The sequence below is a fragment of the Pleurodeles waltl genome, chromosome 3_1, assembly GCF_031143425.1.
Source record: "Pleurodeles waltl isolate 20211129_DDA chromosome 3_1, aPleWal1.hap1.20221129, whole genome shotgun sequence".
Classification (NCBI taxonomy): Eukaryota; Metazoa; Chordata; class Amphibia; order Caudata; family Salamandridae; genus Pleurodeles; species Pleurodeles waltl.
The window spans coordinates 1,141,627,028-1,141,649,526 of record NC_090440.1 but is presented as its reverse complement, the minus strand read 5'-3'; the positions used below and the strand labels follow the sequence as shown (position 1 = coordinate 1,141,649,526).

The window sequence follows — 22,499 nt, the reverse complement described above, 5'->3', positions numbered from 1 at the left end:
GACTATAGGTGGTACATCCTTCTCCGTTCAAGCAGCCAAACTATGGAATTCATTACCCCCAACTATAAGAGCCACAAATAACTTTCTTGTCTACTCAAGATTTGTCTCTTTCCTTCATAACCACTATATTCAAACAACTATCGACTGCATATGCCTATGTTGATAAATTGATAAATATTTTTTTCTGGTTATGTGTATATTTTTAGTTATGTATAGTTCTTTAGAAAATATGTATCGCTACTATGTCATACCAATAAAATACACACACTCTTTAAACCTGTTTGACTAAGTATATTTTACCCATGGTTCTAATTATGTATTGTATGTGCATATGTGTGTGTATTCATGTGTGCTTGTATGTGTGTGTGTATGTATATATATATGTATGTATGTATGTGTATATGTGGTTTCTGTGCTTGGCATGTTCGTGGGTCATTGCATGGCTCCTGGGTGGGTTGTTATACTACATATCTATGAATTCCTGCTCTCGTCTTATCACACTTATCTACCCATCATCATATGTCATGTCTCTATCAAACTATCCTCCATTCTCACTCTGACTCATCCCAAATCCTTTCTACTACTTTTATCTCCTAAATAACTCTGCCTAAGCTCTTCCCTCCGCTTCCACATCTAACTCACCAAACCTCACTCTACCACCGTGACCTCCAACACAACCCTACTAAATTCTCCTGCATTTATCTCACCCTGCTACTATGCTCTCCCTAACCCTTCCACAGACTCTTCCCTCCTCCATCACCCTTTACTCATCCCAAGCATTTGGGTTGAGTAAATGAAGGATATACTCCCAATTAACACTTCTGGATTTCTTTCCTCCTCCACCCCTCCATTACTCCAGTCAATCTAACTAACAAACTCTCATATCCGCGGCTCGAATTAACTCATAATAATACTAAAACTGTACTCATTATTTCCCGATACTAATCCATCACTAATTCTTGTTGGGTTCCAGAGTAGCGTGCTACTCACCGAAAAGCGCTTCAACACTTCGTCAGGGGTAGTAAGCACTACATAAATTCGATTACAATACAATACAATAAAAGGCCAATGCCCCTTGTCTTTCGTCTCCATCGGGAATATGTTGCTCATGAAACCCTATGGATAAGCTAGTGAGTGAACTATTATCCTTTTCAACATAAAAGCCATCACCGCCTGATCTATTAGCTTGGAATCCCCGATACTAATCCATCACTAATTCTTGTTGGGTTCCAGAGTAGCGTGCTACTCACCGAAAAGCGCTTCAACACTTCGTCAGGGGTAGTAAGCACTACATAAATTCGATTACAATACAATACAATAAAAGGCCAATGCCCCTTGTCTTTCGTCTCCATCGGGAATATGTTGCTCATGAAACCCTATGGATAAGCTAGTGAGTGAACTATTATCCTTTTCAACATAAAAGCCATCACCGCCCGATCTATTAGCTTGGAATCCTTAACTGAGAAGGTAACTGGCCTTGGCCTCTGCATTTGCCTTGGCAATCCATGACCATATATCTAGAATCCCCTGACCCTTTGAAGAATCGAAGCATTGTTGCTCATTTCCTATCATGGATGGAAAAACAGGCCACTCTTCCCCTTAACTCTGATTGGTAAAAAAGGATCAGACTTACCAAAATATTCACTTGCGGTGTTAAAAATCTCTCTGAAGTAGCACCTGGATCCACAACTTGTCCGCTCCACAGGAGGAAAGGAAGCAGCCAAAATGGTTCTGGTCCTGCAATTGTCCCCTCCTTGTCTAATAATGGATGATCATAATGCAAATCTTCAATATCCAGAATTTGTTTGAACGGGTCACCAACAACAAAACCCGTGTCTACTACTGTAATCTGTGAAATTCCAGGTTATAAATTATTTTCCTACTGGCTTTTCCAGTGTTAATACAATCCACCCATATTAGCCTACTGCCTTTAACACATGCTTTGAACAATATGTAAGTGAGGCCTACTTGCTTTGTCATAACGTTTGATAGTAAATAGATCAAAAAGAATCTGGCATAGTGTTCCCCGTAAACCAATAAATCCTGCAGCCTTTACCATTGACTTGACCCCATAACCACCAAAGGTCTACCTAAGTGCTCATAAGCTGTGAACCATCATACACCCTTGTAAAATTACACAACACTCCAAAAAGTCCCTAAAAAGATTATCAGAGTAAAAGTCTCCTGCCCCAAGAGTTAGTCAGAGGGGTCACAACCTACCAAAACCCTTGCCTATTAGGCCAATCAATGAGATTTCTTGTAATAAAATACCTGTCTGCAGCCACAGTGTGATAACAATCCATCATTAAAGATCGACAGGCATTAATAAATGTGTTTCACAATTAATAAAGCAGGCTACCTGCCTATGGTTTTGTTAGAACTTTTCATAATAAAGAGAACAGACCTATTGCATCAGACATAATTTTTTCTCAGTGAATCAGTCATTCCTGTATCATTAAACACTGGCTTGTCACCATAACCAATCCAAGCGGCCTGCTGTATTGAGCTTAAACTTACCAAAGGCAACCATCATGCATACAGTCATAAAATTATGGTTGGTTAAACTTGTTATGAGAGAGAGTAATTTGCTTTAATAGAATTACCACAGTGTAAATATTGCTGTGTTCTGAGGGGGGTAACCTGCACCAAAAACCCGTACCTACTGTGGTAATCTGTAACATACTATCACAAAATACCTTTCGGAAGGTTTTAATACAAAGTAATAACAATCCAGCATATTGATTTAACATGTTTTCATAATAAATATGCGAGACTATGTCTGTAACAATCTTTTTATAGTAAGCAGATCAGGTTATCATTGACTTTCCACCATTACCAACTTTCTGTATTGAGTATAGGGTTTCTCACAAGGCGAAAAGTGCAATACAAGTGAAGTCGAAGCACACATCTACTGCTGTACTCAAGGAAAGCAATATTTAGACTGGCATTTATGATGCTATTGTATTGATCACAGGTCACTGCCCTCAGCGATCCCCCCTCAGTAGCACTGCTGGGATATGTGAAATATGTTACACCTGAGACTAGATGACTGACTATCATTTAACCTGTCCGATTGTAATTGGCTTGCTATGTGCACCCTGTGTAGCTTGTTCCCCTTCCCTTTTTGTTTTGTTACTTTAAACAGCAGAAATGTAATAAACAGTGCAAGAAAGTAGGATCTTTCTGACATGGCTGCCCCCACTTTTTGCCTGGTGCCAGTGTGTTGTGACTGTAGTACACTGGCATCCTGCTAGTCATCACCCAGTGTCCGTCTCCTCTCTCCAAAATGTTGTTGGTAAGTACTTCTTACACCCCACAATTGGCAAGCTGGTGTCCCCCTGTAAGGCCCTAGCATATGGTACTTAGATACCCAGGACAATGGTATACCAGGGATCCCCATGGGCTGCAGCATGTATTATGCCACCTATGGGGGCCCATGTAAACTATGTCTACAGGCCTGAAATTGCAACCTGTGGGAAATGGTGCATACACATTTCACCCCAGATATAAGGTTTACCTTATGTTGCGGTCACTACACTTTGATCTTATAAGTCACCCCTAAGGTAGGCCCTTCAGCCCAAGGGCAGGGTGCTCAGTTTTAAGTGTGAGGATGCCCCTGCATGAGCAGAAGCACCCCTACAAACCCAAGCTCCATTTCTGGGGCTTTGTAAGTGCAGGGAAACCATTCTAAGATATATAGGCCCTCATTACGACCCTGGCGGTATAGAACCGCCAGGGCCGCGGCATGCGGGAGCACCGCCGACAGGCCGGCGGTGCCCCGCGGGGCATTCTGACCGCGGCGGCTTAGCCGCGGTCAGTAAAGGGAAACCGGCGGTCTCCCGCCGGTTTCCCGCTGCCCCCAGGAATCCTCCAAGCCGGCGCAGCTTGCTGCGCCGGCTTGGGGATTCCGACTCCCCCTCCCGCCATCCAGTTCCTGGCGGTTCTTCCGCCGGGAACCGGATGGCGGGAGGGGGAGTCGCGGGGCCCCTGGGGGCCCCTACAAGTATTTCACTGTCTGCTTGGCAGACAGTGAAATACGCGACGGGTGCAAATGCACCCGTCGCACCTTCCCACTCCGCCGGCTCTATTACGAGCCGGCATCCTCGTGGGAAGGGAGTTTTTCCCTGGGCTGGCGGGCGGTCTTTTGGAGACCGCCCGCCAGCCCAGGGAAAAACTCATAATACCCTCCGCGGTCTTCTGACCGCGGAGCGGTATTACGGAGGGCGGAATTCTGGCGGGCGGCCTCCGCCGCCCGCCAGAGTCGTAATGAGGGCCATAGTGTAGTGGTCACTGGTCCTTGCGAGATGTCCAACTACAATGATTTTTGTGAACCTCGGCATGCTTCATATCAAACATGTTCGAATCATGCAACTACAACAGTTCCAGCACTACATGCATGATACCATGTACTTTGGGGGTTCCTTAGAGGATCCCCCAGGTCTGCATGTTCAGCCTTGCAGGGTCTGCGTGGAAGCCAGTGCTGCGATTGACCCCAGACACTGTTCTGCCCTCCTGCTGCTGAACTTAACTCTGGCAGGGGAAGGCAGAACAAAGGATTTCCTTTAGAGGAGATGTGTTAACCCTCCCCTCTCCTTTAGAAATAGGTGTCTCTGGGCTAGGGCAGGGGTGCTCCCGAGTCCCACCAGACTTCTTTGAAGGGCAGTTTCGTGCCCTTTTCTCAAAACCAGTTTTTTAAAGTGCAAGAGCCCCAGGCTCCCACTCTGGTGCGAAACACACAAAGTACAGGGGAGTGACCAGCACCCTGTCCAGCTCCTCCCCTAGGGAGGTGCCCAGAGCTCTGCCAGGTAGCCACGTGATTCTGCCATCTTGGAAACAGGATGGGCAGAGACCCCTGGGAGCGGTTGACTGGTCAGTCCAGCTGAGTAACATCCTTGACCCCCCCCACCCCGATAGGTGGGTCACCACAGTAGTTGTCCAACCCCCTACCTGGGTTATTTAAGGGCTCCCCTGAGGCTGCAGCTTTTAGGAGGGCTCCTACTGCAACTTTGTCTCCGAGCATTGCAAAGACTCTGCAACTTTTGTGGCTGTGCATCCCCCAGAGTCACAAGGACTCTGCCTGCACTAAAGACATCCATAAGGAATCTCTTTTGGAGTGAAGGAGTCACTCCCCTGCAACCGCTGGCACCTTGACATCTACGACTGGTTTGTGGATCCTGCTGTCCCATGGACTCCTCAAGGCTCTACAACATAGGAAGGGTTCTGTGGTTCTCCAGAGGTTTGACCTGTCTTCTTTGCAACTGGGAAGACTGTGGTCCCTCAGAGCCTACTGGATGGAACCTCTGTGCACCGCATCTGTTGTCCTCACCATGGCTTGTTGGCTCTTCAGCTCGAAGACCTCCTATCTCCAAAAAGGCCAGCCTCAAGCAAAAGCTCCAAAGCCGACGTCGTCTCTTTAACCCCTGCAACATGGGCATCCATCTTGTTTCTACTGCTGAGGCTTCCTTGCGACTCCCTGTGACTGCTGCCAGTGTCCTTCTGGGGTGTCCTTTGATTCTTGCTGGCTCTCCTCACTGCTGAGGACTGATCCTGACTTACCTGCAAAGGTTGAGTCCCTTGGACCTTGCTGGTCCCCATTACTGCAACTCTTTTTGCAACACTCCTCATGCATTTGCCAAGCCTTGTTGGTGGTCCTGCTGACCACTGACCACTCTGCATTTGACAACTGGCGTGGGACAGCTCGGGACGGCTCTGGGATCTTTCTGCAACACCTGGATGCTGCAGCTGCATCTTCACAACAACTGTCACAGAGGTAGCATCCACAAGAAGAGTGGGCATTGCCCTCCTACACCCCTTGGGCGTCTCTGGGTGTCCTTGACTGTCCCCTCTTTCCACAGGTGCTCCTTGTCCAGAATCCACGCCCGGGTTCCACCCACCTGGTCCACGGGTCACTGTAGCAGCTAGACAGCCAAGGTTCCCATTGACTTCAATGGGAGAGTCTGACACGCCTTCACCTCTGTGCACCTGGGCTCCTTGGGATAGGTACTCCACTTTTCTGGGTATCCATGGGTGGGGACACTCTTGAGCCTTCCTTGTTCCAACAGGTTTTCCTCTGGGAAGGGTCAGTTTACAACCTTTTCCTAACTACGACTTACCCAATGTTATCCTACGGGACTCCCAACACTAGGTAACTGCGCACTGGCTCCTGGGGAATACCTGTGTAGGAAGTTGGCTCTGTATGTACTATTTCAAAGTAAGAAATAGCATGCACAGAGTCCAAGGGTTCCCCTTAGAGGTAAGATAGTGGCAAAAAGAGATAATTCTAATGCTCTATATTGTGGTAGTGTGGTCGAGCAGTAGGCTTATCAGAGGGTAGTGTTAAGCATTTGTTGTACACACACAGGCAATAAATGGGGAACACACACTCAAAGACAATCCCAGGCCAATAGGTTTTTATATAGAAAAATATCTTTTCTTAGTTTATTTTGAGAACCACAGGTTCAAGATTTACAAACAATACTTTAAATGAAAGGTATTTTACTTAGGAACTTTAGGAACTTTGAATTAGCAAAATAGCATATACAGTTTTCACACAAATGGCAATAAGCTATTTCAAAACTAGACACAATGCAATTTTCAACAGTTCCTGGGGGAGGTAAGTGTTTGTTAGTTTTGCAGGTAAGTAAACCACCTACAGGGTTCAAAGTTGGGTCCAAGGTAGCCCACCGTTGGGGGTTCAGAGCAACCCCAAAGTTACCACACCAGCAGCTCAGGGCCGTTCAGGTGCAGAGGTCAAAGTGGTGCCCAAAACGCATAGGCTTCAATGGAGAAGGGGGTGCCCCGGTTCCAGTCTGCCAGCAGGTAAGTAACCGCGTCTTCGGAGGGCAGACCAGGGGGGGGTTTGTAGGGCACCGGGGGGGACACAAGTCAGCACAAAAAGTACACCCTCAGCGGCACGGGGGCGGCCGGGTGCAGAGTGCAAACAGGCGTCGGGTTTGCAATAGGATTCAATGGGAGACCCAGGGGTCTCTTCAGCGAAGCAGGCAGGCAAGGGGGGGGGCTCCTCGGGGAAGCCACCACCTGGGCAAGGGAGAGGGCCACCTGAGGGTCGCTTCTGCACTGGAGGTCGGATCCTTCAGGTCCTGGGGGCTGCGGGTGCAGTGTCTTTATCAGGCGTCGGTTCTTTGAAGCAGGCAGTCGCGGTCAGGGGGAGCCTCTGGATTCCCTCTGCAGGCTCAGGGGGGTCAACTCTGGCTACTCACAGGGTCGCAGTCGCCGGGGAGTCCTCCCTGTAGTGTTGTTTCTCCGCAGGTCGAGCTGGGGGCGTCGGGTGCAGAGTGCAAAGTCTCACGCTTCCGGCGGGAAACGTGTTGTCTTTAAAAGTTGCTTCTTTGTTGCAAAGTTGCAGTCTTTGTGGAACAGGGCCGCTGTCCTCGGGAGTTCTTGGTCCTTTTAGATGCAGGGTAGTCCTCTGAGGCTTCAGAAGTTGCTGGACCCTGGGGAAAGCGTCGCTGTTGCAGTATTTCTCGAAGTGGGAAGACAGGCCGGTAGAGCTGGGGCCAAAGCAGTTGGTGTCTCCGTCTTCTCTGCAGGGCTTTCAGGTCAGCAGTCCTTCTTCATCTTAGGTTGCAGGAATCTATCTTGCTAGGTTCTGGGAGCCCCTAAATACTCGATTTAGGGGTGTGTTTAGGTCGGGGGGGTTAGTAGCCAATGGCTACTAGCCCTGAGGGTGGCTACACCCTCTTTGTGCCTCCTCCCTGAGGGGAGGGGGGCACATCCCTAATCCTATTGGGGGAATCCTCCATCTGCAAGATGGAGGATTTCTAAAAGTCACAGTCACCTCAGCTCAGGACACCTTAGGGGCTGTCCTGACTGGCCAGTGACTCCTCCTTGTTTTTCTCATTATCTCCTCCGGCCTTGCCGCCAAAAGTGGGGCCATGGCCGGAGGGGGCGGGCAACTCCACTAGCTGGAGTGCCCTGGGGTGCTGTAACAAAGGGGGTGAGCCTTTGAGGCTCACCGCCAGGTGTTACAGTTCCTGCAGGTGGAGGTGAGAAGCACCTCCACCCAGTACAGGCTTTGTTACTAGCCACAGAGTGACAAAGGCACAGTCCCCATGTGGCCAGCAACATGTCTGGTGTGTGGCAGGCTGCTAAAACTAGTCAGCCCACACTGGTAGTCGGGTATGGTTTCAGGGGGCATCTCTAAGATGCCCTCTGAGGTGTATTTTACAATAAAATGTACACTGGCATCAGTGTGCATTTATTGTGCTGAGAAGTTTGATACCAAACTTCCCAGTTTTCAGTGTAGCCATTATGGTGCTGTGGAGTTCGTGTATGACAGACTCCCAGACCATACACTCTTATGGCTACCCTGCACTTACAATGTCTAAGGTTTTGCTTAGGCACTGTAGGGGTATAGTGCTCATGCACTTATGCCCTCACCTATGGTATAGTGCACCCTGCCTTAGGGCCGTAAGGCCTGCTAGAGGGTTGACTTATCTATGCCACAGGCAGTGTGAGGTTGGCATGGCACCCTGAGGGGAGTGCCATGTCGACGTAGTCGTTTTCTCCCCACCAGCACACACAAGCTGGCAAGCAGTGTGTCTGTGCTGAGTGAGGGGTCTCCAGGGTGGCATAAGACATGCTGCAGCCCTTAGAGACCTTCCCTGGCATCAGGGCCCTTGGTACCAGGGGTACCAGTTACAAGGGACTTACCTGGATGCCAGGGTGTGCCAATTGTGGAAACAAAGGTACAGGTTAGGGAAAGAACACTGGTGCTGGGGCCTGGTTAGCAGGCCTCAGCACACTTTCAAATCATTCATAACTTGGCATCAGCAAAGGCAAAAAGTCAGGGGATAACCATGCCAAGGAAGCATTTCCTTACAACCTGCAACTTACCTCTACGGTTTTAGTACTTCCCCAGTCCTTGTGATAGTTATGTGTTAGCTGTGCATTTACTTACCCCCCCAACCCCCTCCCCCCCGAACATCTCCCCTCTCCCCAATAGGGGCCCATGTTATTATATGCTTGTACCTACCGGTTCAGAAGTATATTTTTGTGTGTTTATATTTCCAGTTAGGAAGAGTTAGCTTAGTGCCGGTGTGTGAATTAATAACACTTTATTTTTCCAAACACTTGGTGTGGTTCTTTCTTGTGTGTAAATCATTGAGTGACTGTGTGGTTATTGCAATTGCTTTACACCCTCTATGATAAGCCTTAGCTGCTCTCCACAGCTACCCCTTTAGAGCGCTTTGGTTATTGGAAGGCCTCTAACGCTATCACTGAAGGTTGCCTGGACTCAGTGCAGGGTGCGTCACCCATAGGTGTACACCATATACTGAGCCAACCTCCTACATTAGAACCCTCCAGTCTTTTGGACAATTCGAATCAGCTCAGACACCTCATACCCCGGATAAATCCATCTGAGCAGGAGTTGTATTCATTACATATTGGACATTCGCCCCCTGCTTTCCTCTGCCTGTTGACACTCGTGCTCAGACGCTGGTGCTTAAACGTCAGCTGTTCTGTTCAAAATGCTGTCATTTTAATTGTTATTTGACCTGTCAGGTTGTAATTGGCTTCCTGTGGGCAGACTGTGTAAGCTTGTTCCCACTTCCCTTTTTGTTTTGTTACTTTAAACTGCAAAAATCTAATAAATAGGGAACCAGTATGTGAGCAGAGCCTATACCCACCTCTCATTGGTACTTCTGAAACTCTGTTCCAGTTGATCACATAAGATCTGGTGACAGCCACAGTATCAAGTCAGACCGAAACACAATCATTAGTTGTGCTGGCTGTCCTTCTGCTCCAGCAGGTAACTTGACAGGTTATTGCTGTTATTAATTTAGCAATATACTCCAAAGAAATCATATGCCTCTGGAAACGTATTACTTGTGGTCGACATACCTTCTGCATCAGGTGATGAAGCAAGTTATTGCTGACTCTTCGTGTGCATCTACTGTTATTTGCTAGTCATATATGTAAGGCTGCCATAAATGCACAGAATCCATCCTTAAAGGGTTTTCACCCTTTGAAGAATATTGAATTTGCCTTATTGAAATTTGGTCAGATCATTTTCAAAACATGCACCCACCACTGTACATACCAGGTGGAGCAATAGTCTTCCCGTTTCTCGTCTTTTTTGTGCTTTTATTAAACACCTTCAGGCGATAACGTACGATTTGGCGTTGTGGGGATCTGCCCAGAAACATATGTCCAGTAATACAAGCACTGGCTGTGCCAACACTGAAGGCACACACTTTTCTACTTGTGGGTAATTTGAAAATACTATGAATTGCATCTACCAGAATACTATGCAAGAACTGATGCTGACATCCTGGCAGTGTTTTCCCACCCCTTTAACTGTCCATTGATGTTTGATTTTCTTTCTTTGTTATACTCTGTCCAAATATTTGAGACTTAAAAACAGACTGCAGCCTTATTTTCTTATTGGCTTTCCTGGTCAGTGATTACTCATTCACTGCCTAGACAGAATAGGTCTCTAAGTGTGTTCGCTTGCTTCTCTTACAGCCATATACATCTGAAGAACCAATTAACATGGAGAACCTACCAGTGAATAATGACAATGGGCAGTCCTATGGCTACACCCTGTATGAAACTGTGATCTACGGAGGAGGACGATTCAGCTCTGAGGGCAATGTCAGAGACAGAGCACGGGTAAATGCTAATTATAAAGAGAAGCACTGAAATACTTCTGTGGTATGATACTCTTGTTATCTTGTTGGATGATAATGAGTTAGGTTTTTATACTTAATCCCCAAATCTGGTTAGGTTTGGGAGTGTGTGCTCTTTATGTTCATGTTGTTTTGGACAAAATCAGCCAGATGTCCATTGTTTACATCGAGAAAATTGTAGTAGGTTAGGGGTACAGTTAAGTAGATTTTGTGTTGCTTTTATAGCCAGCCTGGTATTTTGTTGGCTAGCTAGGTGTTTTGTTAATTAGCTAGGACAAATATTCTATTGACAGTAGGATACTTTATTCTAAAGTTGTATTGTGTTAGTTATTCTGGTAGCTGCGTGGGATCAGCACCTCTTGTTGTATGGGTAATTTGCAATGACTGGATTGCAAATTAACTCTCTACATTGCAGAATACTTTACTGATTTGTATAATAATGTAATTAGAAGCAGTGTCAAAGAAAGGGAAAAGTAGACTGCATGCAGCACCTACAAGTCCTGTTTACTCTACTGCCTTTCTCTGAACGTCCACTCATTCGAGGGTTACTTTCGGTCTCCAACTCACCCGGACACCTTGTTTCCCATCCTGTGATTTTTTTAACCAAAACGTCGTATTTTTGGGATTTTGGCGGTGTAGCCCTGACTCAAATAAATTGAACACATTGCGCTGTCACCACTGAAAATGGTGATTTGTGAAAGTAAAGCACAGGACTGCAAAAATTGTTTTGGGACTTGACCTTATCTGATAACTCTATCCACTTCTTCCTCCCGTTTGGAAATCATCAAATTATACTTTTTTTACTCCTCGAGAAAGTACATTTAGGGCCAGATGTAGCAACATTCAGAATTGCGACCCACAAATTGCGAGTCAGAGCGACTCGCAATTTGCGAGTCGCAATTCTGAATGTTGGATGGTGTCCCTGACACCATCTGCGATTCGCAAGGGGGTCGCCAATGCCCACCTCATGAGTAGTCATGAGGTGGGTCACAGTTTGCGACCCCCTGGTGAATGGCGACCCTCACAGGGATGAATATTCATGAGGTGGGCCTTTGCGACCCCCTTGCGAGTCGCAGATGGTGTCAGGGTACCATCCAACATTCCAAATTGTGAGTCGCAAATTGCGCGTCGCTCCGACTCACAATTTGCGGGTCGCAATTCGGAATATTGGTACATCTGGCCCTTAGGGGGTGAGTCTTGCGGTTGATAGGCAGAACTCCTCAAAGTGCAAAAAAAGCCTACTATATATTTTTCGTATCAACCAATTGTCCAGACCCATCGCCACTTAATCACCTTGCAAAGGTACAGCATGACAACATCGAGGGTACAACACAACAACATCAAGGGCACAACATGGTCTTGCCATTACATCAAGATTTCTGCATTGTGAGACACTACATGAAGGTGCCAACTGCAGTGTGGGACACTACAACAACAAAGGAGAATATTAAACTACGTAAAGTATAAATTATTGCATAATTAAATACATGGAAAATAACTAAAGGTTGCACAGTTAAGCACATTAGAATTTGTTAAAAAAAAGGAGATATGAGGGATTTCCTCCCCAAGATTTTAAGGGTTACTTAAAAAATAGTTCATATATTTATAAAAAGAGAAGGGCAACTTTTATAGTATAATTAAAAGTATAGTTGAAAAATCAGGGCTCTGTTAAGAATTCTGTGTGAATAGATGACATCTCCTTTTCAAAATGGTGTGATAGTTCTAACACCAAAAAAGGCAAACCTAAAAATTATTATCCCAGACTGTGACAAAGATGGCAGATAGGTTGTTGCTAACCTAAGAAGTGTTCCGAAAACCTCCGGGTTGCTGACAAATGTCCAGACTATTTTTCTCCCACTTAATGAAAAAATACATTTTGGAAAATGTGCTCCTTATTCCAAACAAAATTCTGAGTTGTACGGAATTTTAAAATAGTATATGATCAAACTCTTGATGGCTAAGGGCCTCATGCAATACGAAATCATAAATTGTGACCAATAATGATTTGCAATTTGCAATTTCTTATTTGGAATGTGTTACAATGGATTTGGTGCAAATGGTTGCAATTTGTACACCAAACTTCCACCAAGTGGTTGGTATTTTGTAATAATAGGTCACGGGATACTGCAGGTCCCTGCCCTCAAGAGCGCAGGTAGAGAGCTTCAACTCCCTGTCTGTGCTCATGCGGGGAGGGAACACAGGTTTGTTCTCTCCCGGCAGCAGCTGAGAAAAGCAGCTCATGTCAGGTGGGAGAAAACCACTAAAGCTGGCTCCTGCTTCACTCCGATGGGTGGAGGCAGGGGAGACGACAGGGACAGCGGGTGCCCTGGGGGGACCCCCGAGGCTCCATTTGCTACTATTGCTGTGGTTGCACCAGATGGGCATTGCGGGGAGGGAACACAGTTTTGTTCTCGACAGTGAGAGCAGTGAAAAGCTGCTTCCACAAGGCGGTAGCAAAACTACTAGAGCTGGTTCTGGCTGCACTGGGATGCATGTAGGCAGGGGAGCCGACAAGGACAGCAGGATTCATGGGGGTCCCCCTGCAGCCTCAGAAGCTCCTACTGCTGAGGATGTCCCAGGTGGCAGGGGGCACCTGTGGCATTTTCAGATATGATGCAGTCCTGGGATATGGGGCCCCAGGGACTGTTAATGGGTTAGGGAGGCTGGCTGCATGTCCCTTCCCCTTTTGAAATGTGTTGTGGCCTCAGGCAATGCCACAGGGCCTGTTAATGGCTTGGGGAGAGGGGGGGCACTCTCTCCTTTTAATGTGTTTTGCAGCCAAGGGAATTGGGTCTCTGAGCCTCGTCATGGCCTGATGAGGGGGCTGCACTTCCCCCTCCTCCCTACTAAAATGTAATGTGGCCCCAGCGGATGGGGTTCCCAGGGACCTGATCCCAAAGGCCCCACTGTGTTTAATAAGGGGAAAGGTCTCCCTCCCTAAAGTTTTAAATGGCACTGGGAACACCACCCCTGTTGGAAATGGCCTTTCAGCAGGGTTACTCCCAAAGTTTTTGCCTTCCTCCTCATCTTTTTCTGACTTCATTTTTGTTGGCTTTAGGACTCTGCACACTTTACCACTGCTAACCAGTGCTAAAGCGCATATGCTCGCTCCCTAAAACATGGTGACATTGTCTCATACCCAATTGGCATATTTAATTTACTTGTAAGTCCCTAACAAAGTGCACTACATGTGCCCAGGGCCTGTAAATTAAATACTACTAGTGGGCCTGCAGCACTTGTTGTGCCACCCACATAAGTAGCCCTTAACCATGTCTCAGGCCTGCCACTGCATGGCCTGTGAGCGCAGTTTCACTGTAACATCGACTTGGCATTTAAAAGTAATTGCCAAGCCTTAAACTCTTTTTCTACATATAAGTCACCCCTAAGGTAAGTCCTAGGTAGCCCATAGAGCATGGTGCTATATAGGTAAAAGGCAGGAAATGAATATGTTTGTTCTATATGACCTGGTAGTGTAAAACTCCTAAATTAGTTTTACACTGCTGCGAGGCCTGCTCCTTTCATAGGATAAGCATTAGGGCTACCTTCCTATACTGTTTGAGATGTAGATTCTGATCTGAAAGGAGTAACCAGGTCATATTTTGTATGGCCATAATGGTGATAGAAAATCCTGCTTCTATTGGTGAAGTTGGTTTGAATATTACTATTCTAGAAATGCAACTTTTAGAAAGTGAGCATTTCTCAACACTTAAATCCTTCTGTGCCTTACAATCCACGTCTGGCTAGGTTAGTTGACAGTACCCCCCCACCCCCCCCCCACCCCCCTCGCTTGTGCATTTGACTCAGACACCCCCAAACACAGGATGCTCAGTCACACCTGCATACTGAATGGGTCTTCCTGGGAGGGTGGAGGGCCTGACACTTACATTTAAAAGGACAGTGGTCTGCCCTTACACAGTGGCCTGCCAAACCCCCTACTGGGACCCTGGTAGACAGGATGAACTGAAAGGTGACCTGGTGCACTTCTAAGTCACTCTATGAGTTGGTAGGGTCAGAGGCCCTTTTTAAATACAGAAATGTGCCTTTGAAGTGGGGGAGACTTCAGACACTTCTGAAGAAATTTCTGCAGACACTTCTTGACAAGATACCAACTGGGAAAGGAACTCTGAATCAGAACCTGCAACGAGAAGCTGCCTGGCTGCCCAAAGGACTCACCTGACAACTTTGCTGAAAAGGACTGCTGCCTTCCTGTTGCCCTGCTGCCCTTTGGCTCTGCTGATAAGTGCTCTCTCAGGGCTTGAATTGAGTTTGCCTACTGTTTCATGAAGCCTCAGGGCCAAAGACACTTCATCTCTGCAAATAACTCTTTGTTCGGCACTAATTGATGCACAGCCTGTCCTGCGGTGAGAAAATCACCGCAATGCCGAACCGGAACAATGCAGCCTGCCTCCCTGAGTGGAGATCAACGCAGCCCCAGCATTGCGACCGGAACTTCGACGCACGGCCCACTGGATCGAAGCATAGCCGAGCTGGAACGACGCAGCCCGACTTCCTGTGAGAGGAATAGACGCAGTGCCTGCCATGCAACAAATTTCCCTGTATCGCCCACCGGACCGACACAGCTCCTGTGACTTCAACCTGCACGCTCAGGACTTCTCCGCATCATCCCTGGGGTGTCCAAATACCCTGCAACCTGAAAAGGATCCAAGCCTGCGCACCGGAAATCAACGCAAAGCCCTGGCTGCGTGGAAAAACATCAACTCATCATCTGTGCGCCCATAGAAACAGATACACATCTCCCCATTTTCCACACATCTCCTCCTCTGCGGTCCTGTGCAGATAATTTAGACACAACCAGGTAATATGTGCTTGCCAGAGACACATTGTTTTTTAAGAACTAAAGACTTGATTGATCATTTCAAAAGTGATATTTCATCTTGTATTTATCAAATCTTGATTGTTTTGACCTTAATCTACTCAGATAAATATTCTATACCTATGAGGTGTATTTTTGTGGTGTTTATACTGTCATTGCATTATTTATTGCAGAAATACTTTACACATTGCCTTCTAAGTTAAGCCTGACTGTTCAATGCCAAGCTACCAGAGGGTGGGCACAGGATAATTTTTATTGTGTGTGGCTTACCCTGACTAGAGTGAGGGCCCTTGCTTGGACAGGGGGTAACCTGACTGCCAACCAAAGACCCCATTTCTAACAATCCCCCAGGGCAGTCACTTACTGTGTACCGGGGAGCCCACACCTGCGACACAGTAGTTTTCCTGCTCACGCCGACACAAGTAGGGAAACATTTATTGGCTCCCGCCTGGCAAGAGCATTTTCAAATCTACTGCCTAATGGGAGCAAAAACAAAGTCTGCGCCTAGCTGGTGAGAGACTTAATAATGCTCCCACCAGATGGGATCAAACTTGAGCTCTGTTTCCCTGTTCGCACTTTTGCAGGCAGGGAAATGGAACAACAGATTGCTCCTGCCCAGAGGGAGCAGAATAAATAACTGATCCCTCCGGGCAGGTTCCAGGACCAGAGAAGGCCCTGAAACAAGGGGCTGGGGGGTTGACGCCCTCCCCCACGTAACATAAGTGCCCGGTGTGGGGTTGGCTGTCTCTGGAAGGCTGGCAGCAGGGAGTCGGATGCAGGTTGTAGCTGCAAGTCAGCCCCCATGGCCAAACCGATGCGATTTGCGACAAAGGGCTGTGTGCAGCATGGGGTTGGCTGCCTGTGGAGGGTTTGCTTTTTGTATGGTAATAAAATATTACTTTACGGGGAAAAAACCACCAAGAAATTCACTGAAAAAACCCCAAAGGTTAAACTGACGTTTTAGTGTGGTGAATATGTCAGTCACAACATTAATGTTTTGAACTCAGAAAAAAAACAGAAATTCACCAGTTATAATTAGAAAAGCTAACTATAACTTGCACCACCACCATGCACTGCTTATAACCTCACATATTACATCACTCATGGCATGTTCTATGACAACATTGACGACATCACTGGTGAAATCATCCAAAGGGTGTATTAGTTTGTTTTATAGTTTACATAGCGGCGGGTAACTACCATATTACTTTTCTACCTAATATTGGACAGCATGTGCTCAGCTAATGGGCACAAGTGTTTACAAAACATGTGCTACTAATGCATAATGTGTGTAGAGGTATTGAACATGTTATAAATCTTTGTATTGAAGAGTACGTTTGTGTGTAGGTAACAAGTGACGTGTGTTCAGCTTGTTTTTTTAGCTCTGTAGAAAAAGTTTCCAACGGGGCAAATATTGTATGTACTACATACTTAGGGCCTGATTTAGAGCTTGGTGGTAACAGTCCCTCCATCCGTTTTTTGACAGAAAACCCATCTGCCGGCTTGCCTGTTCACCCACCTGATTTAGATGTTGATGGTCCAATCCCTCCGTCCGTTTTTTGACAGAAAACCCATCTGCCGGCTTGGCTGTTCACCCACCTGATTTAGATGTTGATGGTCCATAGGCAATAGACCACCCACGTCCTGTCGTCTCCTCCAGGAATCGCCATGCGCCGTGATGGCGCCATTGAAATAGTGGGTGGAGGCGGGACTCCAGCGACTGATCGCTGAGTAGATTTGAAGTGCCTTACCACCAAGCCCACGGTGGCGGTCTCACCTCCACATCGGAGTTGGTGGATTGGCGTGGGGGTGGAAATGAGGTAAAAAGACTTACTTTTTTTCCTGAATCCTTTTTTGTTTTCAACTGGCAAGACCTTCCGTCGCTGCTGCCACTGAACCTTGCAGAAAACACTCGAACCCCATACCCCTCCCGGTCACCAGCCTCGTAGGTAGGGAACCCACATTGCTTGTGTACATTGTGGGGTCACTGCACATGGGTTCGGGACTACTGCACTCATATACATGTCATAGTAAATATTTAAAATTACTGTGACATGCATGTGTTGGGAACAAAATAGTGCCAGACATGGATGGCAACACACTGGTACAATACACACACCACATACATACACAACTGTCATTATGGTGTTAGTGCCAGATTAATGCTGGCACCACAATAACGTCACAATCACACTCGTCAACTATGCCCATGTGTGCACATAGAAAGGGAACATGCACCTGTACTGGTGTGCTACCAGATGTGTCTGTGAGTCAGTATGTGTGTGTACAATTGGGTTAGCTGGTGAGGTGGAGGGACATGAATGGGTGATGTGGTTGTGTCAGATTGTGTGCCACTTGCATAGGGGTCTGCTGTTGTGTATGTTTGGTTGTGTTGCTGTGTGCGACATTCAGGTGAGTGTAGCTTGTGTGGTGACACTATTGTTGTGTGTAGGTGTGATAGTGAGTGCGTTTGAGTAGGAGTGTGTAATCGTTTTGGTTGTCGTCGTTGTGTCCTGGGAGGGTGAGTGTGGTTGTTTTGTGATTGCAATTGTTGTGATGTGTGTAGTTGTGATATTTGGTGAATGTGTGTGTAGATGAATGTGTAGTTGTGTTGATGTCGTGGTTGTGTCCTGTGTCCAGTGTCCTGTGTCCAGTGTTGATAGTGTGTGTATGTTGTGTCATGGATGTATGACTGTTTTCAGCATGTACGTGTTTTGTTGTGGTAGATTGGCAATGGCGTCTAGTGTGTATGTTTAGTGTGTTGTACAGGGGACACATATGGCTAAGGTACAGTGTGTGTGACTTACCTCTATTACACAGCCACTGCCATAGTACGATGTCGATTGGGTCCTGCAATGTCCTCCACCCATCAGCAATCCGCCGTCAGTACACCACCTGTGGGTCTGTAACATCTAAATGAGTGTCAGGAACCCACCAGCCTGACGGCTGGGAAGGGCACTTCATTGTGGAGGTCGGCAGCTCAGCCGCAATACATCTAAATATGGAGGTCGGACTGCCGTCTTGTTGATAGAGTACTTTGACCCACCGCTGCAGCAAATTGGTGGTAATACCACCAAGATCTAACTCAGGACCTAAGTATTGTAAGCAGCCTTAAGTTATTAGACAGATTTGTCTCAGCATGACAATTTCTACATATCAGAAGACTGTGCACCAGGCACTAACTTATGTGCATGTGCTTGTTTTTGCTTTAGAAGATGGGTTAACTGTAAAGTTTATCATGTATGAAATTTAATGTTGTGATTGGCATATTCACCTAACTATAACGTGACTTTAACGTTGTTTTTTTCTAGTGAATTTCTATGTTTTTTTTTTTTTTAAAGACAGAAAGCAAAACTTTGTTCCTCATTCTGAATATGACAGAATATCCTGCCGCTGAGCATGCTGACGGTCAACAGAAGACCGCCAGTGGCGGCAGCAGGCATCCCGCCATATTTGGACGCATGGAGCCTCACCACCATTGATGGCAGTGAGGGCCGCCATGCTGGCGGTCGGTGGCGGGAGTGGATGCTGCTCCACCCTCACCGCCACGTCAGCCTAGACTCCGCCACGCCTATAATGATGCAGTCATAGGCGTGGTGGTGTACTGAGGCGCGGCGTTGCCGGTGGAGCAGCATCCAAGGAGTCCGTTCCCTCCCAGAGCAGCACCACAGAACAGGTAAGTGCTGCCTGAGAGGGAAGGGGGAGGATGGGTGTGGGTGTGTTGAGTGAGTCCATGGGGGTGTAAGTGTGTGTTTGTGAAGGGGGGGATGTGTGTCTGCGTGTATGAATGCTTGGGTGCATGTGGATGTGGGGGGTTGGAGTTTGGGGGGACCTGTATGGATGTGGGGGATGGCGAGGGGGGTGTTTGGGAGGCCTACAGGGAGATTGGAGGGAGGAGTGATGAGTGATGAGGGGGGGACGTTTTAGGTGGGGGGTGGCAAGGGAAGGGGGGCCTGGTGTGTCACTATTCCTGATCCATATGGTAATGGAGGGGAGAAGTATGCTGAAGAATCTACATACATACTGTTATCTCTAGGGTCTCTGGTGCCAGCAAACTCTGCTGTTGTGTAAAGAAGAAACTGAGGTAGTGAAGAAACCTCATGACTTGCAGGATGCATTGGGTTGTTTGCCTGTGTAATTCACACTGCTAATGGAGTTTTACACTTTTCTGGACCATGCCTATTCCATTTTGCGTTTATTTGAAAGCCTATGTGAGGACCACTAAGCACTGACTTAAACAATGGGCTACATGCTTGGTATATTTGAATGTGCTGCAGTGATAGGATCTTGCCGGGTATGGATGAGAGTTACCGAGAATACTTTTGTTTTCTGTTCAACGTTCACTCTTCGAGTGCTATTTACATCATGAGGTAAGAACAACCGGAGCTGAGTATGTGCCCATTAAGTATGGTCAATGTGGTTTGTACATTTTATTTAAATGTACAGCCTTTTTGGCACCATACTTTCCAAAATTCATTTTGATATGGGGTCAGTAGAAATGAAAGCTATATTTGGTGATCCTTGGGCTGTATCATGAGCATGGTCAACTTCAGTATTAGGGCGCAAAATGGGTTTATGCACCTAGTTTTGTGAAAATTGTGGTGCCTGCAGCACATACTATGAAACAGATCAGTAGCTGCTTCTTCATGTTTCTTGTAGGTTTACTGAGCTGCCTACTAAGTGATAGAGTTACTGAATGCTAATGCTGTCTAGTATTTATTCCACCTCATGCCCCTTTTATTTGTCATCAAAACACCCTGACCCTTTGTCACACCTTTGCAGGTTTATCCCTGCTTACTCTGTGTCATTGTACTTCTATCATTCTCTTTTCTTTCCTCCTTTTTGGCCATTCTCCTGTTTTGGGTTAAAGTCTAATGATGGAAAAGTAAGTCCCTGCCCCCAGAAAAGAGGGTGCCATTGGGCCCCACCTGCAACCACTGGCTCAAATTAAGCAATGATCTAGGGATTGGATTGGCCTCCTCCAAGCAGACTATTGCTTGATGGATTGTATCCTGTGTTGTGTTGTTACCAGCTTTGAATGGTAAACCCAAAGCACACTCAATTAGAGGAAAAGTGGCATCCAATGTTTGGGTCAGGGGCGCTCCCCTCTCTGAAATATGAAAGGCAGCAATCTGAAAATCTATTCATATGCTGACTAGACATTACTTTTTGATGAAGATTTTTGAGCAGACACATTGATGGGTCAAGCGGTGCTTTGTAATTTATGTAATTAACCTACCATCCCAACTAAACTACATGCCTTAATTGGAAATAGTATTTTCTTTGCAAGGACTATTGCGGAGTTTAAATATATATGTACTACTCTGTTTGACGTTTTTGACTATCAGTGAGAACCATACCATAAATAAGGAAATGTTACTTGTAATCTAAGTTCTGCATTTTAGGCATTCTGACTGAAGTCATAAGCAACTGTCCCCTACCCTAGTTACCAGTGTGAGCTATTCTACTCTTGGCATCATACCCTATGGGACGTCATAGTTAGTTAGTTTATCCATTATTGGATCTTTCATATATTGACATGCTTAAATCATTCACGAAGAGGAGTCCCACTGAACCATAAAATAGCAGTTTGAATCATCACCATAGGCCTTAATGGCAATGGACCATCTATTTTAATATCCACATCTTTTTCTAAATGGAACAACTCTTGAACTATGACCAGTCAGGCGACAGCACCATCTATAACACTTCCCAGAGAGGCAGTTTCCCTCAGATTTTCTGCTGCTCGTTGTGTAAAGGGCGTCTTCCTGAGCTCTGCTCAGTTTTGCCTTTGTTCCAAACAGAAATTCCTATAACTATGGCTGATATTTCCAAAAAATGACTCTTCAGACCTCACAAGTCCTGTGAAAAAAAGAGACTTCATGTGGATGATCCACATAAAGAATTCCTTTACTGCTTCTACCCCAACCACCAGATAAAGGACTGTAAGGTATGTAGAACGTTTTCCTCAAAGACTCTTAAAGATAGAGAGGGGAAGATTACTAATCTGGCTGCAGACGTCTGATACCCAGAAAGTAACAACTTCTGAGGAAGAAAGTGACACTTCTGAGAGATCATGATAAAGGGGAAGATCCTCTGACCAAAGGACATCCAAGGAGAGTAGAAAGGCCTTAACAAGACATCACAAAGGCAGTCTGGTAAAGGAGAAAAAACTAATCTCCTCAGAAAAGGCCTCTTCCCAGCCCACCATGCCATCGCTGAAATCTAGGGAAATTTCAAAGACTGAAAAATCACTGTCGATGACAGCATCACAGTCGATTGTAGTATTGACGACGACAGTGAGCACGGTATCTTCCACCAGACCTTCGTTGACAGGAACGATAAAAACGGCGGCCGTCAACGCACCCATACCATCGTCAAGAATTCACCCTTTGGCGACAAGGCTGTCAACGACGAGACCATCGTCAACGACTACACCCGCTGATGAAAGCATCATTGACGACTACCCTGCCCACAGGACCACCGTCGAGGACAACTTCATCGATGACAACTCAGTCTACGACAGTTCTGTCTACGACACCACCATCAACAGTAACACCAAAGAACATAACCATGCCTTCGACGAAGGCATCATCAACAACGTCGTCAACGGCCATAACATCTTCCAACAAGGTATTGCCTTTTCATCTATTGGACATGGAGGATTCAGATGATGACGGACCTTTTGGAATCACACAGTTCTTTCCAGCTACATGTAAAATGCCAGGAAGATAATGATTGTGAGGACAAAGAGCAGATCTATTGCCAGCGATATTATGCCCCTCCACCAAGAAGGTATTATGAGCACCAATATACACCTCAAAGACTTCAGGAAGAGATGTAATTGCCCTCTGCATTAGTTCAAGACCTGCAAGCTATGTTGCAAGATTATAGAAGGTTTCCTTACCGTCCAACAGAACACCAACCATTGCCACTTCCTGTCTCGGCCTCATTTACTCCTCAGAATCCGCCTACACCTATAAACCCCAGGATTATGCTAAGAAACATTGTAG

The 22,499-nt window shown here is 46.4% G+C and overlaps 1 protein-coding gene across 2 annotated transcripts in view; it reads left to right on the top strand.

Annotated features, from left to right (window-relative positions):
• The window catches only part of GLB1L2 (galactosidase beta 1 like 2), a 746,782-nt gene that overhangs the window by 444,084 nt on the left and 280,199 nt on the right, over positions 1 to 22,499 (top strand). For both annotated transcript variants that reach the window (XM_069224446.1, XM_069224447.1), the window contains exon 13: positions 10,489 to 10,635. In XM_069224446.1, the coding sequence (XP_069080547.1) occupies positions 10,489 to 10,635 (147 nt within the window). The remainder of the gene's footprint in view (positions 1 to 10,488; positions 10,636 to 22,499) is intronic.